The 23737-nt window shown below is 65.3% G+C and overlaps 2 protein-coding genes across 3 annotated transcripts; both read left to right on the top strand.

Moving 5' to 3' along the window:
• The first annotated feature begins 1302 nt into the window (after positions 1-1302).
• On the top strand, positions 1303-10990 carry RSPO4 (R-spondin 4). Of its 2 annotated transcripts, XM_052783911.1 has the most exons (6): positions 1303-1321; positions 2082-2160; positions 5612-5800; positions 6123-6266; positions 6362-6547; positions 9848-10990. In XM_052783911.1, the coding sequence occupies exons 2-6, from the start codon at positions 2082-2084 to the stop codon at positions 9919-9921; spliced, it is 672 nt and encodes a 223-aa protein (XP_052639871.1). In that variant the 5' UTR covers positions 1303-1321; the 3' UTR covers positions 9922-10990. The 2 variants fall into 2 exon arrangements, with proteins under 2 accessions (XP_052639871.1, XP_052639878.1); XM_052783918.1 differs by lacking the exons at positions 1303-1321; positions 9848-10990 and adding an exon at positions 7007-7988 and having other exon boundaries at positions 1787-2160.
• Positions 10991-12632: 1642 nt separating this feature from the next.
• On the top strand, positions 12633-22146 carry ANGPT4 (angiopoietin 4). The gene is made up of 9 exons (XM_052783897.1): positions 12633-13294; positions 17649-17804; positions 18050-18171; positions 18524-18756; positions 19143-19258; positions 19711-19812; positions 19887-20053; positions 20950-21080; positions 21171-22146. Exons 1-9 carry the CDS (start codon positions 12974-12976, stop codon positions 21329-21331), a joined length of 1509 nt encoding a protein of 502 aa, XP_052639857.1. The 5' UTR covers positions 12633-12973; the 3' UTR covers positions 21332-22146.
• Positions 22147-23737: the final 1591 nt, after the last annotated feature.

Below are 23737 nucleotides of genomic sequence, written 5' to 3'. Positions count from 1 at the left end.
CTGTTTATGGAAAGTAAGGCTGAGCCAGATGCTGAAAACCTGCATTTTATGGGTAATTTTTCAATTTATTTCATATTGGTATTAGAAAAAAACCCTAAAGCGATCCCAACCGTTTTTACTTCTGGTTTCCGATGGCAAGGCCCAAGGGGTCTGAAACAGCTCCTTTGTTGTCTGAATCATTAACTCTTCAGGAATGAAACTCCATGGTGCCGGATGGGAGCGGCGAGGAGAGATGTTCGGGGAGGCTGAGGGGGAGAAGGGGAGGCGGTGGGAGAAACTCCTGGGGGTAGAGGAGAGTAATCCCAACGTGCTTTCCCTGGGCACGGTCGGATGTCCCAGGACACTGATGGACACATCCACTGCAGCCCCATGGGTCTGCTAGTGCTCAGCGGTTCCCCAACCCATTTGTCCCTCCCGGGTAAAGCAGACCCAGAGCATCCCAGGTGGGAATGAGCCCGCTCCAGCTGGCCTCAGCCTTGCCTGCAGGAGCAAAACCCAGGAAAATCGGTGTACCTTGAAAGAATGAAGCAGACAGAAACTCTCCCTTGGTTGACTGGAAGCCCTCAGGACCCAGGTCCAAACCCAAACCTCTCCGTGGAACAAGCAGGGATGCAGCGTGCTGGCAGAGCCACGTCAGCACAGCTCAAGATACTCTGGGTTTTCCCCCAAAAGATGGGACCCAATTCTTGGCCCTTTTATTTCCCTGTGCCCCACAGCCAGCTGGGTTGTGGGATGGGCAGGCGGGTCAGCATCTGTCCCAGGGGTGCTCAGGGGGGTCCTGTGTGTCCAAGAATTCCCCTCTGTGCCCTCTCCGGGGGAAGGAGAGGGGCATAATGTGCTGGTTTGCACTTGCTGATGCCAGAGGTGGGTGCTCTCTGTTGTTGGGGCTGTCACTGGTAGCCACTGGCCCTGGAGCGCTGGTTGGGGAGGTCACCAGGCTGCTCCAGGGCACGGCTCCTGGCATGGGGCCGGCATGTGCCAGCACGATGGGGCAAGCACACGGAGCTCCCCAGATGGGGACCCACAGCGCTGGCACCCGTGGCTCAATCTGTGGGTACCTGGCGAGCGAGGTTTTGCAGCCGAGCCCCTTCCCTCTCCTGTCCTACATGCCCCTCCGGGCACAGCAAGAGCGCCCGGCGTGCGTTTTGGGGAGCACCGCATAGGGCGAGGGGTGTGGGCGGCCACGTGGGAGCTGGGAACAGCTCGGTGCAGCTCAGCTCAGCTGAGTTTGGCTCAGTGCAGCTCAGCGAGCTGGGCTCAGCTTAGCGTGGCATAGCTCGGCTCGGCTCGGCTCAGCACAGCTCCTGCAGCTCGGAGGGAGGTGAGTTACGAGGCACTCGGAAAAATCGGAGTCAGCTGCAATCCTGGGGACAGCAAGGGCAGATCCACAGCCGCCACCGGAGCTGCCGGAGACCCACCACGGCTCCCAGCCGGCCGGCCTGCCCTGGGGCTCAGCCGTACCCGGGGGCTGCCGCCGGCCCCCCCAACCCTGCTGGGGCTGCCAGGGTTGGGAACGGGGGCTGAGCCTTGGGGGGGTGGGGGGGGCTGGCGGAGGCAGCGTCACCCGCCTGGCTCCACCCCCCCCAAATCACAGGGGGCTTCGCCGTGACCCCGGTGCTGGGATGGCAGCGGGACAGTCGGACCGCGGCGGGACAGTGGGACGGTTCCCAGCCGAGGTGGCGGCTGGAGCGCTCCGGTGGGGGTACTCCAGCCAATTTGTTTGCGAGTTGCTTTGTTGCTGCTGGGGGATTTTTTTTTTTTTTTTATTATTATTTTGAAGGGGGGGGGAAGAAGGGGGGGGCTGGCACCGGCTATAAAGGCAGAGCTCCCCGGAGCAGCCGGCACTTCCCCGCCACCATGAGCGCTCCCCTGGCCTGACAGCCCCTGCTTCCCCGGGGCTCGCCGGCTCATGCCACCATAAAGCGGGGCTGCGTGCCTGCGGCAGCACCAGGGTGGGATGGTGTGAGCCCGGAGCAGCTCTCCTCCCTCCCACCGCCCCTCGGCTGGCTCTGGCAGGAGGCGAGCCCGCCAGCCGCTTGGATGATTTGATTTCTTCCCTGCCCGAAATTACTCCTGCCCAGATGCAGTGGATAATATTCATGTTGCTGTTATTCATCAGCTCCATGGAAATGCTCACGCAGAACCGATGGAAGAAGCAAGGTAAGGTGTGCACGGCCAGCTCGTCCTGCTCAGGTATTGCGAGGCGGCTCAGGGACGCGGGGCTGCCGGACCCTGCCTCCCCTGCCAGCACCGGAGCCGCCAGTGCTGCCTGTGCGGAGCAGGCGGGAGGTTGGAAGGAAACGGGAAGCAGCATCCTCCCAACCCGACCCCTTGGGCCCCATTGGAGACCCGCTGCATTCCCCTCTCAGTGCATGGCACGGGGCTGGCTCAGGGTAGGTGCGTGGAAAAGGCAATGCCCAGCCCCATGGCATTGCCTGCCCAGCGCCAGTCCTGCCCTCGGGGCTGGCAGGGGCCAGAGGGACGCTGGCTGGCACGGGGACCAGCTTTGCAAATCCCAGGAGAGCCGGGCACGGTGGGGATAGTGCAGAACAAGCTGATTTTCCAATATTTCCCTTCTCTGCTTAACGTGTTAAGTGCATGTGGAGTAAAACCTCCTGGAAGGTTGCTCAGAGCCACTACAGGCACTGCCTGTCCCCCCTGCCCCGTCCTTCCCCCCAGCAGAGGCACCAGCCGAGCTGCTGCTCGGTGCCAGGGCAAAGGCAGGGTGTGTGCCAGAGCTGTGCCGAGGCACGCGTACCCCTCTGTTGAGCACCGGCTTGTGTCCCCTTGCCGGGCAGTGCCAGTCGGCTGCGGGGAGCGGGACCAGGGCTGATGCTCAGCTCTGTGCCGGGAGCAGCTCGGTTTTGGAACCGGCTTGTGCCAGGGCAGGGACAGGACCTGGTGGGACCGGGACTCTCAGGGGCTGGGGGTTGGAGCCCGGACAGCTTTCCTTGTGGTTGTTGCATGTTAAAGACATGCGGAGGCAATGGGCGCGTGGGATTATGCGGGTGGCCGGGCTGGCTGCCGGAATGCCCCTGATGGGAAACAGCCTGGCGCCAAGAGGGGCCCAGGGTGCCACGGGGCCAGCGCTCCAGCTGCTGGCGTTCGATGCGGAGCGTCCCGATGCTACGGGATGCATGGGGGCCTCAGGTCCTGGCAGCACCCAGGGGTCTGGCCACAGCTCCCGTTGTCTCTCCCAGTACAGAAGGGCTGGCGCGGTCTCTGGGGGCTGGGAGCCACGAGGGATGCTGCAGCACCCCGCCGCTGCCCCACCAACGCCGGGGGCTGCCTCCGGCCGTGCCCTGCTGCCACGGAGGGGACAGTCCGGGCAGCCCAGAGCCCAGGAGTCTCCCAGTGCCTGCAGATCCCACGGTGGCAGAGCTGGGCTCGGGGCGAGCAGCGATGGGTGACGTTGCACTGATGTCCGGCACAGCCCAGGCAGGGAGCGCCCGCCCGGCACCCCAGTACACCGTGTGCCCCCTGCCCAGTGCCAGTCTCAGCTCGTCCCTGTGTACTGGATCTGCAATCGCTGCCGGGCAAGGGGAGGCAAACCCACCAGGCGTCCCTAATTTCCCCGGTCCCACGGTTTCGGTGTGAGCCATGTCCCGTTGTATGGCACAGCCCTCCGCCGGCTCTGCGGCAGCTCCCAGGTGTTGCTCCGGGTGGCAGAGCCACGTGCCATGCCGGCAGCCCCGAGGCTCGTGGGACGGAGGAGAGGGATCTGACCGGCCAAGCCTTCCCGCGGCTCCGCACCATGGGGCTATTTTTAAAGCCGGTGACGGGAATGAGGCCCTGGAGCCTGCGCAGGGCTCCCCACCATCCCTGCCCCAGACGGGGGTTGGAAGGAGAGCGGCAAAAAAAAAAAAATCATCAAAAAGAATTAGGGAAGGGAAAGAGGCTCGTAAATCCCTGGGTCTCCAGGGAAGCCGCTCCAGCTGCAGCCAGGAACACAAATGTTGTCAGCATTTGGTAAATATGTAACGGAGACCATAACAACTTAATAGATCCAAGGTGCTTCGTTAGCGCGCTCCCAGCAGAAGCAGCCCTAACGAAGCCTCCTGGCCATGCCATGCCGCGCTGCCGTCCAAGCCCCTGTGCCCCAGCGAGGGGACCAGGATGAGCCAGCTTGGGGACAGCTACACTGCACCAGGGACCGGCTTGCAGCCGGGAAAGCTGTGCCGGGGACCAGCACACAGGGCTGCGAGGCATTGTCCGCCAGCATCTCCCCCCGTTTCCCCAGCACCGACCTCTGCTTTCCACCATCCCCTCTGCCCCGGCCACCGCAGCCGTGGGGCCCTTCTGCTGTCAGCTCGGTGGGGGGATCAGAGAGGATCGGCGCCGGGCATCGCTCCCGGCGCTGAAACCTGTGTCTGTGCCAGGCAGCGCCCAGCACAGCAGCTTGTTTGGCTCACCCTCGCCCGCTCGGCTCTGCGGGGACTGGAGCTGCTAGGGCTTGGACCCGGGGGTCCGCATCAGCCCCCTGCCCGTCCCAACCACAGGCGCTGGGCTCTGCTCTGTCGAGGGCAGCCACCTCCTTAGGCGTTCGCTATGTGCAAAAAAACCCATCTTAATGCTCCAAGATCCGCTGGCAGATGGAGCCCTGGGCCCGAGCACGCAGCGTCGGCACTGCTGGCACCGTCACCGCTGCACGACACGAGCCTTTGCTCAGGAGCACCCGGGGGACCCCACGGTGCCAGAGCCGAGCAAACACTTCCCAACACAGCCGGGCACAGCAAAAGCATCGGCCGCCTGCACACAGGAGCTTGGTGGCCCCTTACGGAGATGGCCAGCCAGCCCGGGGGTGCAAAAAGACACTGGGCGCAGGTAGCCCCACTGCTGGGGCCACAGCTATCCAGCTCCCAAAGTGCCCCCGTGCTGGAAGCACCTCTCTGGGCTGCATTTCTCTGGGTGCAGGGAGCTGGCTCGGGGAGGAGGAGTGGTTGGCAGGGTCTCTGCGGGCCCTACCGGGGGCTGTGGGCTTGCGGGGGCTGGCAGCCCGTCCTTGTCCCTGGGAGCAGAGCCCACCTCAGGGCTGGCTGCTGTCACCCAGGTTGGGAGCACTGCAAAGGCAGCCAGGGAGGTGGTGGAGGCTCTTGAGCAACCAGACAGATCATTATCTCGGCTCCTTTTGAGCGTTTCCAAAATGCTCTTTGTCCCCTGACACTTAGCAGGCATCAACTAATTAATCCAGGTCAGAGCATATTTCTACCCGCTGATCGAGCTGTTGGTTAGGATGCTTCCCATGGGACGGGCACGGCTGACGTAGGGACAGGGCTCAGGCTGGCACCCTTGGGCAGAGCTGGACACGGGGCAAACCTTCAGTCCTGGACCTTGGTGTGATGGAGGCGGTGATGCCCAAGCTGAGCGCAGCGGGGAGCGACGGCTTCGCGCATCCCCACGCTGCCAGCCTGGAGAGAGAGAGGGGATTTGGGGAGCGGAGGGAGGTGGAGAGGCATTTGCAGGAAAAGGGGACAGTGCTGTCACCCCCATGGGTTGGAGAGGGGCTGCCACGGGGCTGGGACCCTCCCCGGTGCCTCGGCCGTGCCGCGCACGTGTGCCGCAGCCGTGCCGCAGCCGTGCCACAGCCTCTCTCCTCCGTTTGTCCCTGCAGTGAGCGCCGGCCTGCTGGAGAACTGCACGGGCTGCGTCCTATGCTCGGAGGACAACGGCTGCATCACCTGCCACCACCGGCTCTTCCTGCTCATCTGGAGGGACGGCATCCGCCAGTACGGCATGTGCGTCCACACCTGCCCCCCCGGCTACTTCGGTGTGCGAGGGCTGGAGGTCAACAGATGCACAAGTACGTCCCGTGACAGCCAGGGCCCCCCCCTGCCCCGCTCCTCCCAGTGCCCCCACGTCCCCTCGCCGCCCCGCCGTGGGAAGGGTGATGGCTGCATTTCCTGCAGCGTCCCCGGTGGCACGGAGCCAGGGGCAGTGGCGAGAGCCACGGGCGGCCGGGCCGTGGGGCTTCCTCCCCTTTTCCCTTGCCCAGAGCTGCAGCCTGGACCCTGCAGGTTTGCAAAGGGCTTTGGGTCCCCAGCGGGCACCGGGGCTACCAACTCCAGGCTCGGCACGTGCCAGCCCTCGGGCTCGCCCAGCTGACCAGCCCTTCTTCCCGGCAGAGTGCAGGTCGCCCAGCTGCGAGAGCTGCTTCAGCAGAGACTTCTGCATGAAGTGCAAAGACAAGTTTTACTTGCACAAGGGCCAGTGTTTTCGGCAGTGCCCCCCCAGCACCACGGTGCAGCCCGGCACCCGCGAGTGCCAAGGTAAGCAGCACCCACACCCCATGCCCACGGTCCCTGGGGACGTGCCCCAGTGCTGCGTGGTCACCATCCCCATTCTGCGCCCCTGTCCCCCGCAGAGACGTGCGAGCCGGGACCGTGGAGTGAGTGGAGTGCCTGCACCCATGAAGGCCGGACCTGCGGCTGCAAGTGGGGTGTGGAGACACGGGTCCGGGAGGTGCCGGGTGCTGCCCGGGAGGAGGGGGCCGCCTGTCCTGCGCTGCTGGAGACGAGGAAGTGCCGGATGAGGAAGCACTGCCCGGGAGGTGAGCACCGAACCGCCTGACACCCCCAGACCCCCGGGACGGCTTCGCACCCCTCCAAAGCGAGCCCCGAGGCATGCCGCGGGAGGGGGGGTGGTGGCGGCGGTCCGGCGGTGGCTGGCGAGCCCGGCTGTCATCTCCCAAGCATTTTGAAGCCAGTGGCTGTAACTGTGCAGTTCTGGAGAAAGCCGCTCTCTCAGGCACATGTGCTGAGCAGCCTCGGCGTTGGCGCTGGTGCTGGCTGCGGGGCTGGCAGGGACCCTGCGGGCAGCGTGCCAGGCTGGCTGCTCCTACCCGGCAGCCCCCGAGACCGCCTGGGACCGGCCGGCGTCCCCTTCCACCGCTGGGCTGGGACAGGCGCTGGCGTGAGCTGCCGTGGCGGGACGAGGCTGCCGAGCTCCGGCTCCCGTTCCTGCCGCGCTTGCAAAGGGAAAGGCACGGCCGGGGCTTTCTGCACCGCAGTTGTGAATACGGAGGGTTGAGACCCACAGGAGAGGTTCCTGCCAAAACCTCTGAGCCCCCAAAATATCTGGAGAGCTTGCGCAGCTGGAGGGCATCACCCAAGGAATTTCAGATGGCCAAAGCTTTGGGAGACACCCCAGGGCAGGGTCTGACTCCGTGGCTCGCCTGGCCAGATGTTTGCCCCTTCTCCTGCACCTCCTCCCACCGTGGCAGCACCGCGTCCCCCAGGCTGGGGGCTCCCCGGCACGGGGCTCCCCGCCACCTCTCACAGCACCAAGACCTGGCGCGGGGTCCGGCCGGGCAGCGTGGGCGCGGGTGCGTGGCTGGCGATGGGAACCAGGAGGCGGCTGATGTCATTTTTGGATGCGACCGTCTGGACCGAAGCTGTTCTAATAAATTTCCGCTTAATAACTGGCAGAAAGAGGGATTGCATGAGATACCGATCTGTAGGGCCTGGAAGGAGATCTAAGCCGCCGGCCCCAGCGGTGCAGAGGTCTGCGGTTCGGAGCTGCGGGCTCGCTATGTGCCGTGGGACGCGCCGGCCGGCACCGCCAGCGCGGCGGGGGCCGAGGGCGGCAGAGGAAAGGACTGCAAGGGGGGGGAAGAGAAAAAGGATGGAGAAAGGGGGACAATAACAGAAGCCGTGCGTGCTGGGGCTGGGGAGCCAGGAGAGCAGCTTCGTCTCAGCATCATCAATCATAAATAATATTTTCCTGCTGACAGCACGGAGGAGCTGATTTCCATCCCCGCCCAGGCCCCGACTCACAGCTTCGGGGTGCCAGGTGGCATCAATTTCGGGGACGTTCCCCTCCCTGCCGGGCTGCGCTGGCTCCGGACCCGGAGAGCTGGTGACAGTTTGATGCGGCGAGTTTGGCGTGGGAGGACAGGCTGCTCCGGAGCACGGTGTCCCACGGCACGGTGCCAGGCGGGTGCCTGCGGTGCCGTGCTTGCGCCCAGCCCTGCCTGGCACGCAGCGGGTCCTGGCAGCGGGGACCGTGGCACCGGTGCTTCAGAGGCACCCCGTCTCGTGAGAAAGCAACGGCACCCCTGAAAAGCTCTTGGCCTCCCGGCTCTGCCCGGGCACCCGCTCCTGCAAGCCGGGGGGCCCAGAGGCCATGGTGATGGGCTCAGGGAACGGCAGAGCTCCTCGCTCAAGTCTGCTACCTGGGATCAGCTCCGGAGACAGGTCTGGCCCCACGAAGGCAGACCGAAATCCCGTCAGTGCCCCACGAGCAGCCCCCGCTGCCTGCTGCCCCAGCCGGGCGGGCAGGAGAGGGAAGCCCCTCCGTGTCTGGCAGGCTGGCCTGGCCGCCAGCTCCCGGGCAGGCTGCTCGGCGTCCCTGCCGTGGCGAAGCGTGCGTCTGCCCTCACTCCCAGGCTCCTGCCCGCCTGGCCAAGTGCTGGGTTATAGGATCCAGATGCTGGAGGAGGACGACGAGTTCACTTGATGCGGCCGAGACACCCCCAGCCCGGGTGAGCCGGGGAAGGCGGTGGGACCCGATCGTGTGATGAGAGATTTGTGCCACCACTTCTGAGCCATCCCCGGGCAGCTGGAAGGGAGAAGCATCCACGCTTGGCCGAGGCACAAAACCCCTCATGCTGCCGTAAATCTGCCTTTTGTGTCTGCTGCGCTCTCCAGACGCTTGGCGTTCGTGCTGTGCCCTCTCCTTTGTGGGTGGCAACTGTCTGGGAGATCAGAGGCGAAAAACAGAGCCGGGCAGGAAAAGAGCTGGAGCGCTCCGAAAGGATCGGCGACAACAGCGCTGGCGCACGCAGCACCGGCCGGTCGCCGTCCCTGTGCCCCTCACGCCAGGGCTGTGTAGGGAGAGCGGCACCGGACCCCCTCCGTGTCACCCGGCTCGGCATCAGGAGAGCACGTGGTGGGCACGGGAGTAGAAGCAGAGGCGAAGCTGCCAGGTTTTTGGGCAGCCATCCCGCTCCCCAGCGTGGGCTCTCCTTCCCATCGGAGCCCACGGCATGGTGAGGCTTATCCTGCATCCCTGTTCGGTGTCTTGGCACCGACCCCTCGGTCAGTGCAGCAGGAGCAGAGGGTGCTTGGTTCAGCCCCTTGGTGTGCGCAGAGATTTGGGTCCTAACCGCCTGCCCGCGCAGCACCGAGTCCCTGGCAGGCTATCACCGGGTCCGTCTCACCAGGATGCAGCCGGGCTCTGGTGGCACGTGGGTCGTGCCGCCTGGGCAGGGAGCATCCACGTGGGGAGAGCATCCCCAAGGAGCTCATTAGCACGTATGGGTGGATGCACCCTGAGGCCACCCTGCTTCCCACCGTGCCCAAACCCTCCTGGGGGCCGGCTGGGTCCTGTGCAAGCCTGCGGTGGTAAGCAGCACCGTCTTCTCCAGACTTCTCCAGCCCTGCAATTGCAGCAGAACCAGGCGTGGCCATGCACCGTGGCAGAGCCCGGCATGGCCATGGCATCCATCTGGGGCATTGGTGCAGGCACTGTCCCACTGCAACATCCCCAGTCCTTGCTCAGACAGAAGCTGGGGTATCTCTGGGCAGCCCCCCAGTTTGGTTGAGCTGGCTCCAGCCCATTCCTGGAGATTTTGGGGGTATCAGGATTTAGGGTCCGGCCATGGGAGCCGGCAGGATGACGCATCGGTGTCCCTCTGCCCATGCTGCTGGCACACCCAGACTCCCCGCAGACCCACACTGCTCTTTGGTGACCTGGAGAGGGCTCTGGACTCCCCCAAATTGGGAAGAGGGTCTTGTGCTAACACCTGGGGGAGGACGCGAGGTCTGCATCCCACGGATGGGGCTTGGGCCGGATCCTGCTGCCCGGCCAATGAGCGAACCCTCCTTTTCTCCTCCTTTTTCTATTCCAGAGAAAACTGAACCCAAAAATAAAGGCAAAAAGCGACAGAAGAAGCCGAAGACAGAACCGCATGCGGGTACCTAGCGGCACTAGCATGGGAGCCGGGGCAGCGCGGTGGGAGCCAGTCGGGAGCTCACCGTGCCGCCGGCTGGCAACACAGTGAGCTCCCGACCAGCTCCCGCCGTGCTGCCCCGGCCTCATCACCCCCATTTTTCCATCCACAAAAAAATTGCACAATTTTCTCCCCCTCCTCCCCTTTTCTTCTGAGACAATTTATGGCCTGTAAAACATTTCCTTTTCAGAAAATCTAATTTACAGTGTCCAAAGCATTGCCCTGGGGCTCGGGGAGGGGGTGGCTCCTTTATTTTTCTGTTTTTCCCTCTCCCCCAACCTTCTCGGTCCCTTCCCTTGCTCCAGCCGGGTGGGATGGGGTTGATCCCAGGGCTGGACCCCATGCCTGCCTGGGTACCGTCCCCAAGGGCTGGGAGATGCCCTGTCCCCACGGTGTCCCGATTGCACAGGGGTGCTGGGGTGCACAGCGTGCCACCGAACTGCTCTGGGTGCCAGATAGGGTCCCCCGTCCTCAGCCAGCGGCACAGAGGGTGGTGGGACCCCCAGACCGGGACCCCACTGGGGACCATGCAACCGCTTATGGCAGCCCAGCGCAGCACTCGGCATCCCCATCAGCACAACCATGGGCCAAATCCTGCCATCCTCGGGCTCGCAGCCTGCGGAAGGCTGGAAGAGCTCCCCTCCCCAGCTGAATGTGGGTGCAGGAATTTGGGGTGACCGTAGCTGCGTTCGGTCCAGGACAAGGGGTGCATACCCTGGAGCGAGCCCGGGTGGGGGATGCTGCTGCCTCCTGCGCTGGGAGCAGCCACCGCAGCCCCCTCCCAAATGTCACCTGGGACACGACCTGGGGGTGCTGAGCCTGGCCCCATGCCGGCGCATCCCTCTGAGCCGACTGCCTGCAGAAATAAACAGCGTACATCCATGAGGCATGGAGGGCTGTATCGGGACATTTAATGTGTGTTTTGCTCAAACTGCTGCCCCAGCCACAGGCATCGCTGTATTTGGGGGCTTCCTGGGGTCAGAGGCCCCCATCCCTGCTCCGAGCGTGGGCAGGGGGAGGCCAGGTCTGGCAGTGGGGTGTTGGGGTTGCGGGGGCCGTGGGGGCTGCAGGGGCACGGTCCCTTCAGGGCGAGAGCGCTGGGTGTCAGCATCGAGCCAGCCCCGAGAGCTGGCACGAAGCCGCCACGGCAGCTCCTCCGTTCGCTTAATGTCAAATAAATGTATTAAAGCCTCCGGCATCCCTCTTGCCTCCCTGTTTTCCTCATTTCCACGAGGCGCTGGACGGGGATGCCGGCTGCGGCCATGGCATTACCCCTGAGTTCCCCGGCCCCGCTGCGGTGGGAGCGGGCAGTGGGCACGGCAGCCCAGCTCGTGGCACTGCCAGGGGTGCGGGAGCTTCTGTGCCCCCCCGAGCCCCTCCAGCACATGGCTGGACCCAGACCCTGAAGTGGAGGCGGAAGGCAGCCACTGGCATTGGACCTCTCCATCCCATAACCTGCAGCCGCCTGTGCTCCGCAGCATGGCTCCCAGCGGAGGGGGCACCCTGGCCTCCAGGCACCCGGGTGTTCGGGGAAAGGTTTTATTTTAAAGTTTTTATTTAAAGCATCACCAGCATTGCTCAGTGCCCGAGCCAGCAGCGGGAGCAAGCGGCAAGCAGCATCACTGGGACTGCTGCCCCGCAAAGTATCCCGGGCTCAGCTCTGCCGCCGGGAAGCACCGAGGGGCTCGTCCAGCCGGTTGCTAATTGCCATGAGAGCAGCGGGTCTGGCAGGGCTCCGCTCGCAGTGATGGCCGGACCCAGCCACGTAGTCCGGTTACGATGAAGGCACAACCGCAGCACGCCGGTCCCGCAGCAGCTCTGTTTTTTTCCCTCGGGAGGCTGAAGCCCCCCACTCACCGGGCAGCGTGGCTCTGTGCTGCAGACAGTGCTCACACCGGCTGCTCCAGCACTGGGGTTCACAGCATCCCCGGCCATCCCACAGTGACCGGGATGGCAGCGGGGTCCCTTCCCCAGCTCCACAGCTGTGTGAGCAGCCCAGCACGTGGGAACACGTGCCCGCCCGTACTGGGAGAAACTCACCCTCTCCTGATATGCGTGGGCATCCCCATGCCCAGGGAAGCCCGCTCTCCCATGCCAGCCTGTCCCCACCACCGTGGTTGTCCCCCTCCGGGGGGACCCAGCCTAGATCTAACCCAGAACGTAGGCTGGCAGCCGCAGTGACACCCGGCTGCTGGCACTCAGCCCTCCCAGCGGACCCCCAGCCTGGGAGCTGGGCACCCCGAGCCCTGCACGGGGTCCGGCTGGGTCCTGCCAAGCTCTGCCTGGGACATAACCCCCGTCCCGGTCCCCACAGGCTTGTCTTGCAGCCAGAGCAGCCAAATCCATGCCTGGCTCCCTCCAGCGTTATAAATAGCCGGGACGCAGGGAGGGAGCTGTGCTCCCTGGGATGGGGGTGTCCTGGGGGCGGCGGGTCCCAGCGGGTGCTGATTGGGGGGGACTCGCTGGGTGCTGGGGCCAGATGGTGGGAGGGCTTGGTGCTGGTGCAGGCAGCTTGACCCTGTTGGCCGGCAGTGCTGCCGCGGCGCTGCCCGCCCTGGGAGGTGCAATGAGTTGCGCAGAGAACGGCAGGGGGGGGCCACTGGGTGCGTGCAGCCGGGGGAGGGACGGGGGCTGCTTGTGCGAGTGTGTGCGAGTGTGTGTGTGCGAGACATTTATAGATCACGTGTGAAACTTGATCTCCCCGCAGTGGGCTAGGAGGAGAGAAAAAAGATAGAAGTATTGTTTTTAAACAGATTTTTTCCTTTGTTTTTCTTTTTTTTTTCCCCTCTCCCCCTGCGAGGGCTGCGGCCGCCTGGCGATAAAAGGCCGGGGCGGCCAGAGCCGGCTCAGAGGGAGGAAATGCCGAAATTGCAGCGTTTTGACTCGGCGGCGAGCGCCCACTGACCCATCCCAGCAAAGAGCGGTGTCGTGGCCGCCTGGGAAGTGCCGGCACATCCCCGGACGAGGCACCCCGCTTTTACCATCCCCCCGCCCCCACCCTGGTGCCACGGGGACCCCCGTGCCATGCGGGCTCTCAGCTTCAGCCTCGTGGCCCTGACCTGTGCCACGACGGTGCTGTGCGTGGCCGGAGCCCAGCGCCGGGCGCTGGAGGGGGGCAGCCGCCGGCGTTACCACCGGGTACAGCACGGCCACTGCAGCTATACCTTCGTGCTGCCCGAAGCCGACCCGCCGCCCTGCCCGTCCGCCCCCGCCGCCCCCGGCCCCGCCAACGCTTTGCTGCAACGGGACTCACCGGCCGGCACCGCGCACGCCAGCTACGGGGCTGCCGAGCGCCTGCAGCACCTCGAGAGGATCCTGGAGAACAGCACCCAGTGGCTGCTGAAGGTAGGGTGTGGGGCGACGGGGGGGGGGGACGGGCGGGAGGGTGGCGTGGGCAGGAGTTTGCCTCCAACACCCAAATGTGCAGCATCCCCGTACCGGCTGCCTGCTCCAGGCTGCCGGAGGCAGAGCTGGTTGCGCGGGGGTTTCATGCCCACCCAAGCGGCAGCAGTGCGGCCAATTTGGCATCTTCCCTGCAGGTTTGTGACCTGGGCCTGATCCTGGTACTGCCTCCTCGGAGGGGATGGGTGCTGTAGCTTGTGAGTGCTGCAGCTCATGGGTGCTGCGGCTCCACCGGTGCTTGCTGCTGCGGCTGTATCTCGCTGCCATCCCTGCCGTGGCTCCCTGTGGTCCCGGCTGGGCTGGCTGTGCCAGGCATACCTTGGGGGTCAGCGCTCCCCATTCTGGGTCAGGATGCGGCCCTTCTGGAAAGCTCTTGGGAAGGGTTTTGGCAGGTGGCGGAGCAAGGGACCTAAGGGCAGGGGCCACTGAAATCTCTCCAGCCTCATTGTTTTCCCACTTAGGGGCTTTGCAAAAGCTCCTGGTGCTTAGTGAGACTTCGAGTGGGACCCAGGGCTCCCGGGCAGCCCTGCAGTGCATGGGCAAGCGGGAGGGTGCAGGGTGGGGGGCAGCGGGGTGCCACGCCAGAAGGGCTGCATGCCCACGGGGGTGCCCCCCACCCCGGCTCACCCCATTCCCGCCGCCCACAGCAGGAAGCGGAGTTTCCTTCCCGAGGGCTGGCGAGTGCCGATGGACCCCCCCACGTACCAAGTGCAGCCGCCTGCGTCAGACCCAGGAATAGCTCCTGGCTGGCTCGTCCCGCGGGACACTTCCCTGGGGGGCTGTAAACCCTGCACCCTGGCAAGGCAGTGGCACCATGGCCCTAGGTGCCTGTGCTGATAAGAGGGCGAGCGGCTTGTCCCTGGCTGTCACTGACCCTCCAGCCGAGCGGCATCGCCAGCACAGCCGTATCCACGTCCTGGCAGTGTCCCGCTGGGGTGCAATGGGACCTGCATGCCTCTGCACCCCGATTTCTTGGATGATGTCCCCCGCCGAGCAGGGCACTGCAAGATGGTGTGTGCCGAGCCCTCGCAGCACTCAGGGCTGCGGCTGGGGCCAAATGTGCCGAGTGGGGGTCCCAGGGGTGGCCTGTGCCAGCCACACTGCTCGGGGAGCCTCCCCTGGCCATGGGAGACAGGGAGGGCAGCAGGGACGTGCAGACCTGTCCCCTTAGCCATCCTAGATGACAAATTCCTCAAAAGCTGGGAAAACGCTGAGCCACGGTTCCACTGAAAGCCAGCCTGGGGTGTTGCAAAGGGACAGGCACAGCCAGCCACCACCTGGCTGGTGGCAGAGAATCTCCATTACTGCGGGACCTGCTGGGTCTGCAGTGCATGCACAGCCCTGGGTCCCTGCACCTTGGGGTCCCTCTGCCCTGGCATCCCTATGCCCTTGGGGTCCCTGTGTCCTGGAGTCCCTTCCCTGGGGTCCCTGCCTTGGGGTCCCTGTGCCCTGGGTGCCCAGGACAGCTCTGAGCTTCTCTCGGGGTGAGGGCAGCTTTTGGGCATGGCCAGGCAACGCGGGGGGCAGGGGGTCCCATATGGCCCTGCCCCAGAACAGGCAGCCCACAGGTAAAGTGGGGCCGCACATCTGGGCAGCTGTGGGCAGCGATGCCCCACACCACAGCCCCAGGAAGCACGAGGCAGTGGGGCACTGGGCAGCCGGTACCCCATCCCATCCCAATCCCATCCCATCCCGTAGCATGGCCCTCTCCGTTTAGAGGCAGCTTGCAGCTTTTTTTTTTTTTCTGTTGTTCCTTGGCTTTCCTAATTTAACCGGAGCTGCCCAGAGAGGCTTGTTTTGGTCGGACTCCAGGCCTGAACAAACAAACCAGGGCTTGAAGGAGGCATCAGGTTCAGGAACAGATTGTAAACAACATCGCATCCCTGTCTGCTCTGCCCTGGCCCAGGGACCCCTGCCGGGTGCTGGGGACTGGGGGGCCTGCAGGAATTGAAAAGCCCCTCAGCAACCGGCAGGGCTCCCCAGGCACCATTGGGGACCCCCAGCACCCAGCCTCCCCAGCGAATCCCGTTCCCAGCACTGGGGTGCTGGTCCACCCACCCCATGTGCAGCCCCCCACGGCCGGGAGGGACAGGGACGTGGCGAGGACCCAGCACACGAGGACATGTGGCTTCTGCTCGCCATCCCGTCGGCTGTTCCCATCTCAGGAGGAATTCATTTTAGTTCAAACGCAAACATTTGATGGTGCCGCCGGGTCTGGGGCGGCGAGGGGCTCGGGGAGGGATGGGGTCCCCAGCGGGGCAGTGGCAGGTTCACAGCTCTGGGGCACCCGCACACAGGGGCCGGTGCTCCTCACCCTGGCATGGGTGCAGGGAGCAGATGGGGGGAAAGCCCCCCACTGCTGGCCCTGGGGCCCCCCCGCCACTGCTTGCGGGATGCTTAGAAATGCCAGGGCAGGATGGGGACAGTGACAGGGGAGGGATGTGGCTGCAAGAAGGTGGCACAGCACCATCCAGATGTGGGCAATGGTTCCCTGGCACTTGGACAGCGGGGTGGCCGGGGTCCCTCCTGCTCCAGGGCAGCATTTTGGGGTGACCCACATCACCACAGTCCACCCCCCAGCCGCTCTGCCCTTCTTGGGGAGGAATGGGGCTGGGGGGACCCCTCCGAGCCCAGGCAAGCCTCGGCACCCGTGGGGCGAAGGGAGGGTGATCCTGGTTTCCCAGCCCTCTGCACAGAGCCTGTCCCACTTGGGTCCCCTGTGTCACCCGAGGCTGGGGACACTGTGCCCCCCTCCAGCCCCAGCTGCTCCCAGGGAGCTGCTGGGGCCGGGAGCTGGGGCTATTTCTCCGGCTGTGCTCAGGCCTCCCCGTGCCAGCCTGACCTTTTCCATGGGTATGTACTGCCCTTGGGCTCAGAGATATGTTTATTTTAAAAAAAAAAAAAGAAAAAAAAAAAAAAACGCGCAAGATTGAGAGGGAGAAAAGGCCTCCCCGAGCCCTGTGAAGCAACAAGATTAACGACGTGGTTAAAGGGAAACTCTCCAGCAATCACTCAGCTCGGGGAAATGTTTTCCAGACGTGGCTCTCCGACCTTTCCCCGCTTCCTCCCCGCGAGCACGTTCCCGCAAGGAAAAATCCTTAGGGAAGCAGGGTGCAGGCAACGCCAGCTGGGGTGCTCAGCCCTGGGACCCTCCTGCCCTCCGTGGGTGCTGGCGGTGGGGCGATGATTTCACCGCTGCCCGGTTCTGGGGAGGAGGGAACATGGACGCACCGCTGCCAGCAAGATTTCATCATGCGCAAACAAGTGCAGGGCAGAGCCCTGTGCCCTGGCCCGATGCCGGTCCCGTTCCCGCGCCAAGCATCCCGGCACCGCTGCCTGCCCGCCATGGTGCTGAGCATCCCAGCACCGCTGCCTGCCCACCACGCTTCCCGGAGAGCAGCATCCTACCCTGGCCTGTCCCCTCTGGTCCACAACCCCACGAGATACATGGGGATGTGGGGGTCTGCCTGTAGAGCAGGATCCGGGCGATGCGCGGACAGAGGGATCTGTGGGGTGGAGGGAGCCGGGCAGTCCCCATCCCCTCCCGCTTTTGGGGGCTGCCCGGTGCGGAGCCGCTTTCCCAGCGTGGGCGGCAGCGGCGGCCCCTTCCGCTCCCCGCAGCCCCCGCCGAGGGACCGTGCCCCTGCTGAGGCCATCGCCCCGGGGAGGGACCGAATGGGAACCTCGTGGCGGGGCCACCAGAAATAGAAAAGCCTTTGGGAAAGGCGGCTGCCCCACGGGCTGGGAAAGCGGAAGCGACATCCCAGCTGTGTCCGCAGCAGGCTTCTTCCCAGCCCCAAGCGCTTCCCCGTAGCGGGGTAGCACCAGGTGCCGGACACCCACCTTCTCCGGCCAATGGTGGCCCCCCACCCTCCACATTCCCGGCCCTGGGAAACCGGTGGCTGGGGGCTGGCAGCTGACGCTGATGCCAATGCCGATGCCGGCTACTCCCTGCCCGGCTGCTCGGCACAGGCCACCCTGGCTAGGCAGCAGCCCCAGCTTGCCAGCAGACCTGGGCACACGCAAGTCCGTGCCAGATCCCAGCTGGCACCCCAGCCCAGGAATCTTGGCAGCTGGTGCGTGAGGAGGCTTCCCCCGCAGCAGCACAGCCGGTGGGCAGCTCACTCTGTCCTCCTGATAAGCTTCAAAGGGCCCTGAGATGGGTCATATCATGCTGAGAAGCTCCCAGGGATGTGCCTGAGGGCTGTGCCAAGCCATGCCAGGCTCAGCCGGGGAGCCAAGGGAAGACCAAGCGAGCTCCCGCAATGACCTGCCATGTTCCTGCTCCTCTCCGCAGCTGGAGAGCTACATCCAGACGAGCATGAAGCCGGAGATGGCGCAGCTGCGGCAGACGGCGGCGCAGAACCAGACCGCCACCATGCTGGAGATCGGCAGCACCCTCCTCAACCAGAGTGCCGAGCAGAGCCGCAAGCTCACCGATGTGGAAGCCCAGGTAGGGGGTGGCCGGGGTGAACGGCACACGTGTCCACACGTCCCCACCACCCCCAGCACCGCGGTGGGTGGCACGGTTTCTCTGCTGCTAGAAGTGGGGCGATTCCCCAAGGTGATGCATGGTTTAATGTACCAGCGTGCAGAGGTACCGGGGTTGTGTGCCAGGGAGCCGTGAGCCCGGTGACACCGGGAACGCGGTGTGGCCCCGGCTGCTCACGCCGATGCTCCCCTCTGCTCCCGGGGCAGGTGCTGAACCAGACGTCGCGCATCGAGATGCAGCTGCAGGAGAACTCCCTGTCCACCACCAAGCTGGAGAAGCAGCTGCTGCTGCAGACGAACGAGATCCACAAGCTGCAGAACAGGAACAAGTAGGGCCTGGGGCAGCTCCGGGACCCCCGCAGCCGCCGGACCCCAGCGGGAGGCTGGTCTCTCCCACCCCAGGAGTGCGGCTGCACTTTGGGGGGGCTTGAACTCCTCCAGGGGCTGGCTGGGGTCCCTGGGGGATTGCACAGCCCCAGCACAGCCCCTTGGGCTTTGGTTTCCCAGAGGTGCCAGGCAGGGTGCAATTCGGTGGGTGCAGCAGGGGACGGGGACAATTCTGGGTCCTCGCAGATGTGCCGGTGCACCACAGCTGGGGCTGGGTCCGCTCTGCCCCCCGCTCCCTGCCCGGCTGCTCAGCGCAGTCACAACCCCCCCATCACCTCTGCCTCCCCCTTTCAGCATCCTGGAGGTGCGGGTGCTCGAGATGGAGACGAAGCACCAGGCAGAGCTGGCGGGGGCCCGCTCGGAGAAGGAGAAGCTGCAGCGCCTGGTGAGCTGGCAGAGCGGCACCATCGAGGAGCTGGAGAAGTCGCTGCTGGCCGCCAGCGCCAACACCAGCCTGCTCCAGCGCCAGCAGGTCCAGCTCCTCGAGTCGGTGCAGAGCCTGGTGCGCCTCGTCTCCCAGGGCAGAGGTGAGCCGGGGCGTGCAGGCAGGGTGCAGGCAGCAGGAGAGCTCCTTGCCCTCCCGAGAGGGTACCAGGGCGCTGTGCCAGCCCCGGCGTGGGTGATATTGCCCCAAAAATGCCCCCTGCGTTGCATCCGAGGAGCAGCTCCGAGCCCCCAGGGGAGGGTCCACGGCCCCACGCCGTCCCCAGCCGCGGCAAATCCCCAGGCTTAGGCTGGCGGCAGCCCCGGTGCAGCACGGCTGGCTCACCCAGCCCTAGGGAGACGGCGCAGAAGAAAGAAAAATAATCCATGGGCACAAAAGCATCCAAAGGGAGAGGGGAAGAGCAACAAAACCAGGCAGGGCTGCGGGACCGGCAGGGTTTCTGCCGTCTCACGGTCCCCTCTGCTGCAGCCTCGCTGCCCGGGCAGGAGCAGCTCTTCCAGGACTGTGCCGAGGTGCGCCGGGCGGGCATCCACGCCAGCGGCGTCTACACCCTCCACATCGCCAACCTCAGTGAGCCCAAAAAGGTGAGTGCGGCCCAGAGGGCTCCCACTGCAGCACCCCGGGGTGCTGCCGACACCAGTGCCACCCAGAGCACGCTAGTCCCAGAGCGGAGCGGGTATCCTTGTTGTCTGGCACATCCCAACCCCTCTCACTGGGGCAATGCCCCCCACTCTCGGGGGCTGCGGAGGGGGCGAAGGCAGCAGCTGCCGGGTGAAGGCAGGGCTTGCACGGGCTTTCAGATGGGGGGATAAAATTGATTTTAAAGGCACCCCCACCCATGAGCGCTGTGCCCCAGCCCCTGCCCATGGCCATGGAAGGAGGAGAGACCCCGGCACATGCTCGCCAGCCCCTCAACAAGCTCTAGCACCCATGCTGAGCTGCCTAGCCCATGGGGGGGGCAAACCTAGCCGCCCACCCCGAGCCAGCCCTCGTTGCTCCGCTCTGTAGCCCATTGCGGCTCTCCCCCCCGCTGCAGGCTTACTGCGACATGGAGACGGACGGAGGGGGCTGGACCGTCATCCAGCTTCGCACCAACGGCAGCCTCAGCTTCCAGAGGAACTGGAGGGAGTACAAGCAGGTCTGCGCCCACCTGGGGAGGCGGGCACCCTGGGGGCACCCTGGGCATCCTCACCCACCCCACTGCTCCTCCAGGGCTTCGGGGACGCGGCAGGCGAGTACTGGCTGGGTAACGAGGCCATGCACCTCCTGACGAGCCAGGAGCCCTACGCTCTGCGTGTCGAGCTGCGGGACTGGGAGGGTGGCCAAGTCTATGCCCACTATGGGAAATTCCAGCTGGGGAGCGAGCGGCAGCTTTACAGGTAGGAGAAGGACGCCGCGGGGGTGGCTGCCCAGCTCTCCCCGTCTCCGGCTGTCCCCAAGCCCCACGGGCAGTGGTGGCCATGGGCAAGGGCTGGATGTGGTGCCCTGGGGAGGTGTGTGGCCCTGGGGGGCTTCACTGGGATTTCCTGGCGGGGTTATGGCTCAGCAGAGCTCCTCCCCAGGTGCCGGGGGACATCGCTGTGCTGCCCACTTCTTCTCTCCCTGGGCTCCTGAGAAGTAGATTTTTAAGGCATGAAATTGCATCAAAGCAGGGGGATTTCCCATCCCAGCCAGCAGCCGGGGCACTCGCACCGCAGCTCGCTGCTCGGGCAAGTGGGGGAGACATGGCCATGGCTGTCAGGCACTCCTGGGGGTGCCGGGCATCCCCAGGCTGCTACACCCGTGTCCGGGGAGGATTGCTGTGCTCCTACCGCCAGGCTTGTGAGGACGGTGTGTGGTCCCAGGAACCTCAGCCTGGCCATGGGCAGGAGGGGTGGCAGGCAGCTGGGTGCTTTGGTGCTGGGTTGGAGGTGGAACCAGACCCCGGAGATGCCCTGCACCATGCACCCCGTGCATGCACTGAGCCGACCCCAGCAAAAGGCACCGGAGAAGCCTTGGGAGGGTCTCCTCTCTGCCCCAGCATAGCATGACCTCCACCCTTGGGGACCCCCAGGACAGCCCCTCCAAGCCGGTAGACCCAGGCCAACCTGGAGCTGCAGGATCTCTGCCTGCATCCCCCCCGCGCCGGCCCTTGCTCAGCTCATGGCATCCCATGGCCTTCACCCCTCCCTGAGCAGGGCTGAGGGGCTTCGTGAACCCCCCCCAACCCGCCCCCAGCAGCAGCCAGCCGGCACTGATGGTGGCCGTGGCCACGCCGTGCTGGGCCGGGCGGCAGGCTGTCGTTGCAGGACTACAGCGGCACGGCTGGGCAGCAGAGCGGCATGGCGCTGCAGGGCACCCACTTCAGCACCCGCGATGCCGACAACGACAACTGCCTCTGCAAGTGCGCCCAGATGCTGTCGGGAGGTGAGTGGAGGGGGGGGGGGGGACACCCACGCAGCACCCACAGGTGCCTGCCCGGGATGCCACCCTGCCACCCCCGCTCCCTCCTCGCAGGCTGGTGGTTCGATGCCTGCGGTCTCTCCAACTTGAACGGCATCTACTATCCAGCCCGGCACAATATCCGCAAGCTCAACGGCATCCGCTGGCACCACTTCCAGGGACCCAGCTACTCCCTGAAGGGCACCCGCATGCTGATACGACCCGCCAGCTTCTAGCACACCGGCGGTCGGGGTGGCACCGCAACCGGTGCCAGCCTGGCACGGAGGGAGGGGTCCGGGAGAAGGGACGGTTGCGGAAGACTGAGCCCTCCCGGTCGCTGCAGGGAAGCTTTTCCCCCAGTTATATTTTTTTTACTCTCGTTTATCTCATCTTCTGGGAGCCTGCGCATCGTGGAGAGGGGCAGTGGCACCGTGGCCGTGCCAGAGGGACCCGCGGGCGGCGATGAGGGGCTCTGATGCTGCAAGAGTCAGCATGGGGGCTCTGCCTTGCACCAGAGCCAGCCCCACCGCAGTGGGCTTCGATAGATGGAAACCACTCGATCCTACCTCAGCTTCTCTCCCCATCCTTCTGCTGGGCCTCTGGTTTTTGCCCCAGGGGCGGGGGTCCGAGACCCCCCCAGGACCCCCTGCACACTCAGCCGGGCTCCAAGTCATGGCGAGGGCTTTGCCTTTTCTGTATGTTTTAGGGCATTGCAAAGCCCCCACTGTCCCGCTTTCCCCGTGGGATTAGGGGAGCTGGCAGGGATGGGGGTCCCTGTGAGTGCGAGAGGCCCGTGCCATCCCTCCTTCCCCTCCTACCCAGGCACGGCCGTGCGGGGAGGGGGACACGGGCCATCCCCTCCCATGTGCATGGCCCCCACCACTGTCCCCATGCACAGCAGCGCAGGCACTGCTCCTCGCAGGATGGGGATGGGTCCCTTCAGCCCCCCGGGGTGGACAGGAGGAGCAGGGGGTGTCTTTGGGGATGCTGGGGGGACCAGCCCCAGGCTGGGATAGCCAGCGACTCCGTGCTGGAAGATGCTTGCTTTGGGGGGGGGGCTGTGCTGGCAGGGGGCTGGTAGAGCCCCGGGATGGGCAGGACGGGACTGAGGGGTTGCAGGTGGGGAGGGGGCTGCGGTTTGAGATGGGGCTGGGGGGTGGGAGGTGGTGGGAAGGGTCCCGAGGGTGGCTTTTGGCAGGGGGGGTCTGAGCTGGGGGCAGGGGAGGGAGGAGATAGGGATGCAGGAGGGGGAAGCGGGGCACAGGGCCGAGATCCCTCACGTGTGGTTGCATTGAGACGGCAACCCCACCCTGAGGGTGATTTTGGGAGCAGCCTGGGAAAAACGGGGCGCAGAGCAGCTGGGTCTCCAGCCAGCAGCACTGGGGCCCCATGGCCGCCCCCCCCCCCAGGCTGCTGCAGTTTGGGCTGGAGGGGCTTTTATTTTTGTACTAAGAGGTATTTATTTTCCAAGCATCGGCGGGGTGGGAGCAGGCAGGGGTGGTCCCTGTGCCCCACCAGCCTGGGGCAGGCACCCGTCCTCCCCGCTTCAGCAACTGGGCCAAAAGGGTGGGCAGAAGGGCTGAGGGACAGGGCAGGACAGACGGACCATGGTCATCCCCAGGGGACCCTGAGCCCTGGGCAGCTCGGTGCACGGGTGAGCCCACGGGGTGGCAGGGCTCGGTGACACCCAGTCAAAGCCTGTCCCTGTCACCCTTCTGCAGGTGGCCCTGTCCCCCTGCGGTCCCTGTCCCTGACCCCCCCGACCCCGTTGCCACTAGAGGTCCCCCGCAGCCCGGTGGCAGCTCCCCGCAGCACCCTCAGGTGGGGGGACAGGGGTGCCCCACTGGGTCCCCAGGTCCCCTGACCCACTGGTACCCAAACCCTGGGGACCGGTGGCAGCGATGGCAGCTGCCGGGGACCCACTACCTCCATGACACCCGCTGCCTCCCTCCCCAAAACGTGTCCCTCTTGCCCGGGGCAACATTTTGCTGGGTGGGTGACAGCAGAGACCCCCACAGAGCTGAGGAGCAGAGGTGCGGGGGGACCCTCCGCTGCCACCGAACCCCAGCCCCGCTGCAGCTCCCAGGGGGACAGGGCCAGTACCCCGGAGTGGGGCAAGGGACACAGGGACACACTGTCCTCCCCATTGGGACAGTGGGACCCACTGGCATGGTGCTGGCACTGGCACCGGCACCACACGTGGCAGCGAGGAGGCTCCTGACGCCCTGCCCTCAACGCTGTCCTGAGGCATTCGCTAATTAACAGTGATTAAAGCACGTGACGTAGTTGGCACTTCCAGAAGATGCTCATCAGCGGGGCTGTGCGGAATAATTAAAAAATGGAAAATACAGGCTGGGGGGGTTGCCCAGGAGCTTCGCCCCGCTCCCAGTGAGCAGCACTGCAGGCAGCAACCGACCCGGCGCGGCCGCGGGCCCTGGCCCCCCGCACCCCGCCGGCAGCTGGCGCGGCACAGCTGCACCTGGGCCGGGGGCCGTGTGCCAGGTGGGGGGGTGGCCCCCACCCTGGGGTGCTGGGCCTGGCTCCCCAGACTGGGGTGCTGCCGGTTTTCTCTCTCTCTTCCAGCTGCCTGCCTGCAGCTCCTGCCTGCACATGGGGCACCCGTGGGAGACCCCAGCATGGAG

Source organism: Harpia harpyja, chromosome 1, assembly GCF_026419915.1.
Source record: "Harpia harpyja isolate bHarHar1 chromosome 1, bHarHar1 primary haplotype, whole genome shotgun sequence".
In the NCBI taxonomy this organism is placed as follows: domain Eukaryota; kingdom Metazoa; phylum Chordata; class Aves; order Accipitriformes; family Accipitridae; genus Harpia; species Harpia harpyja.
This window is presented reverse-complemented; position numbering and strand designations above follow the sequence as displayed.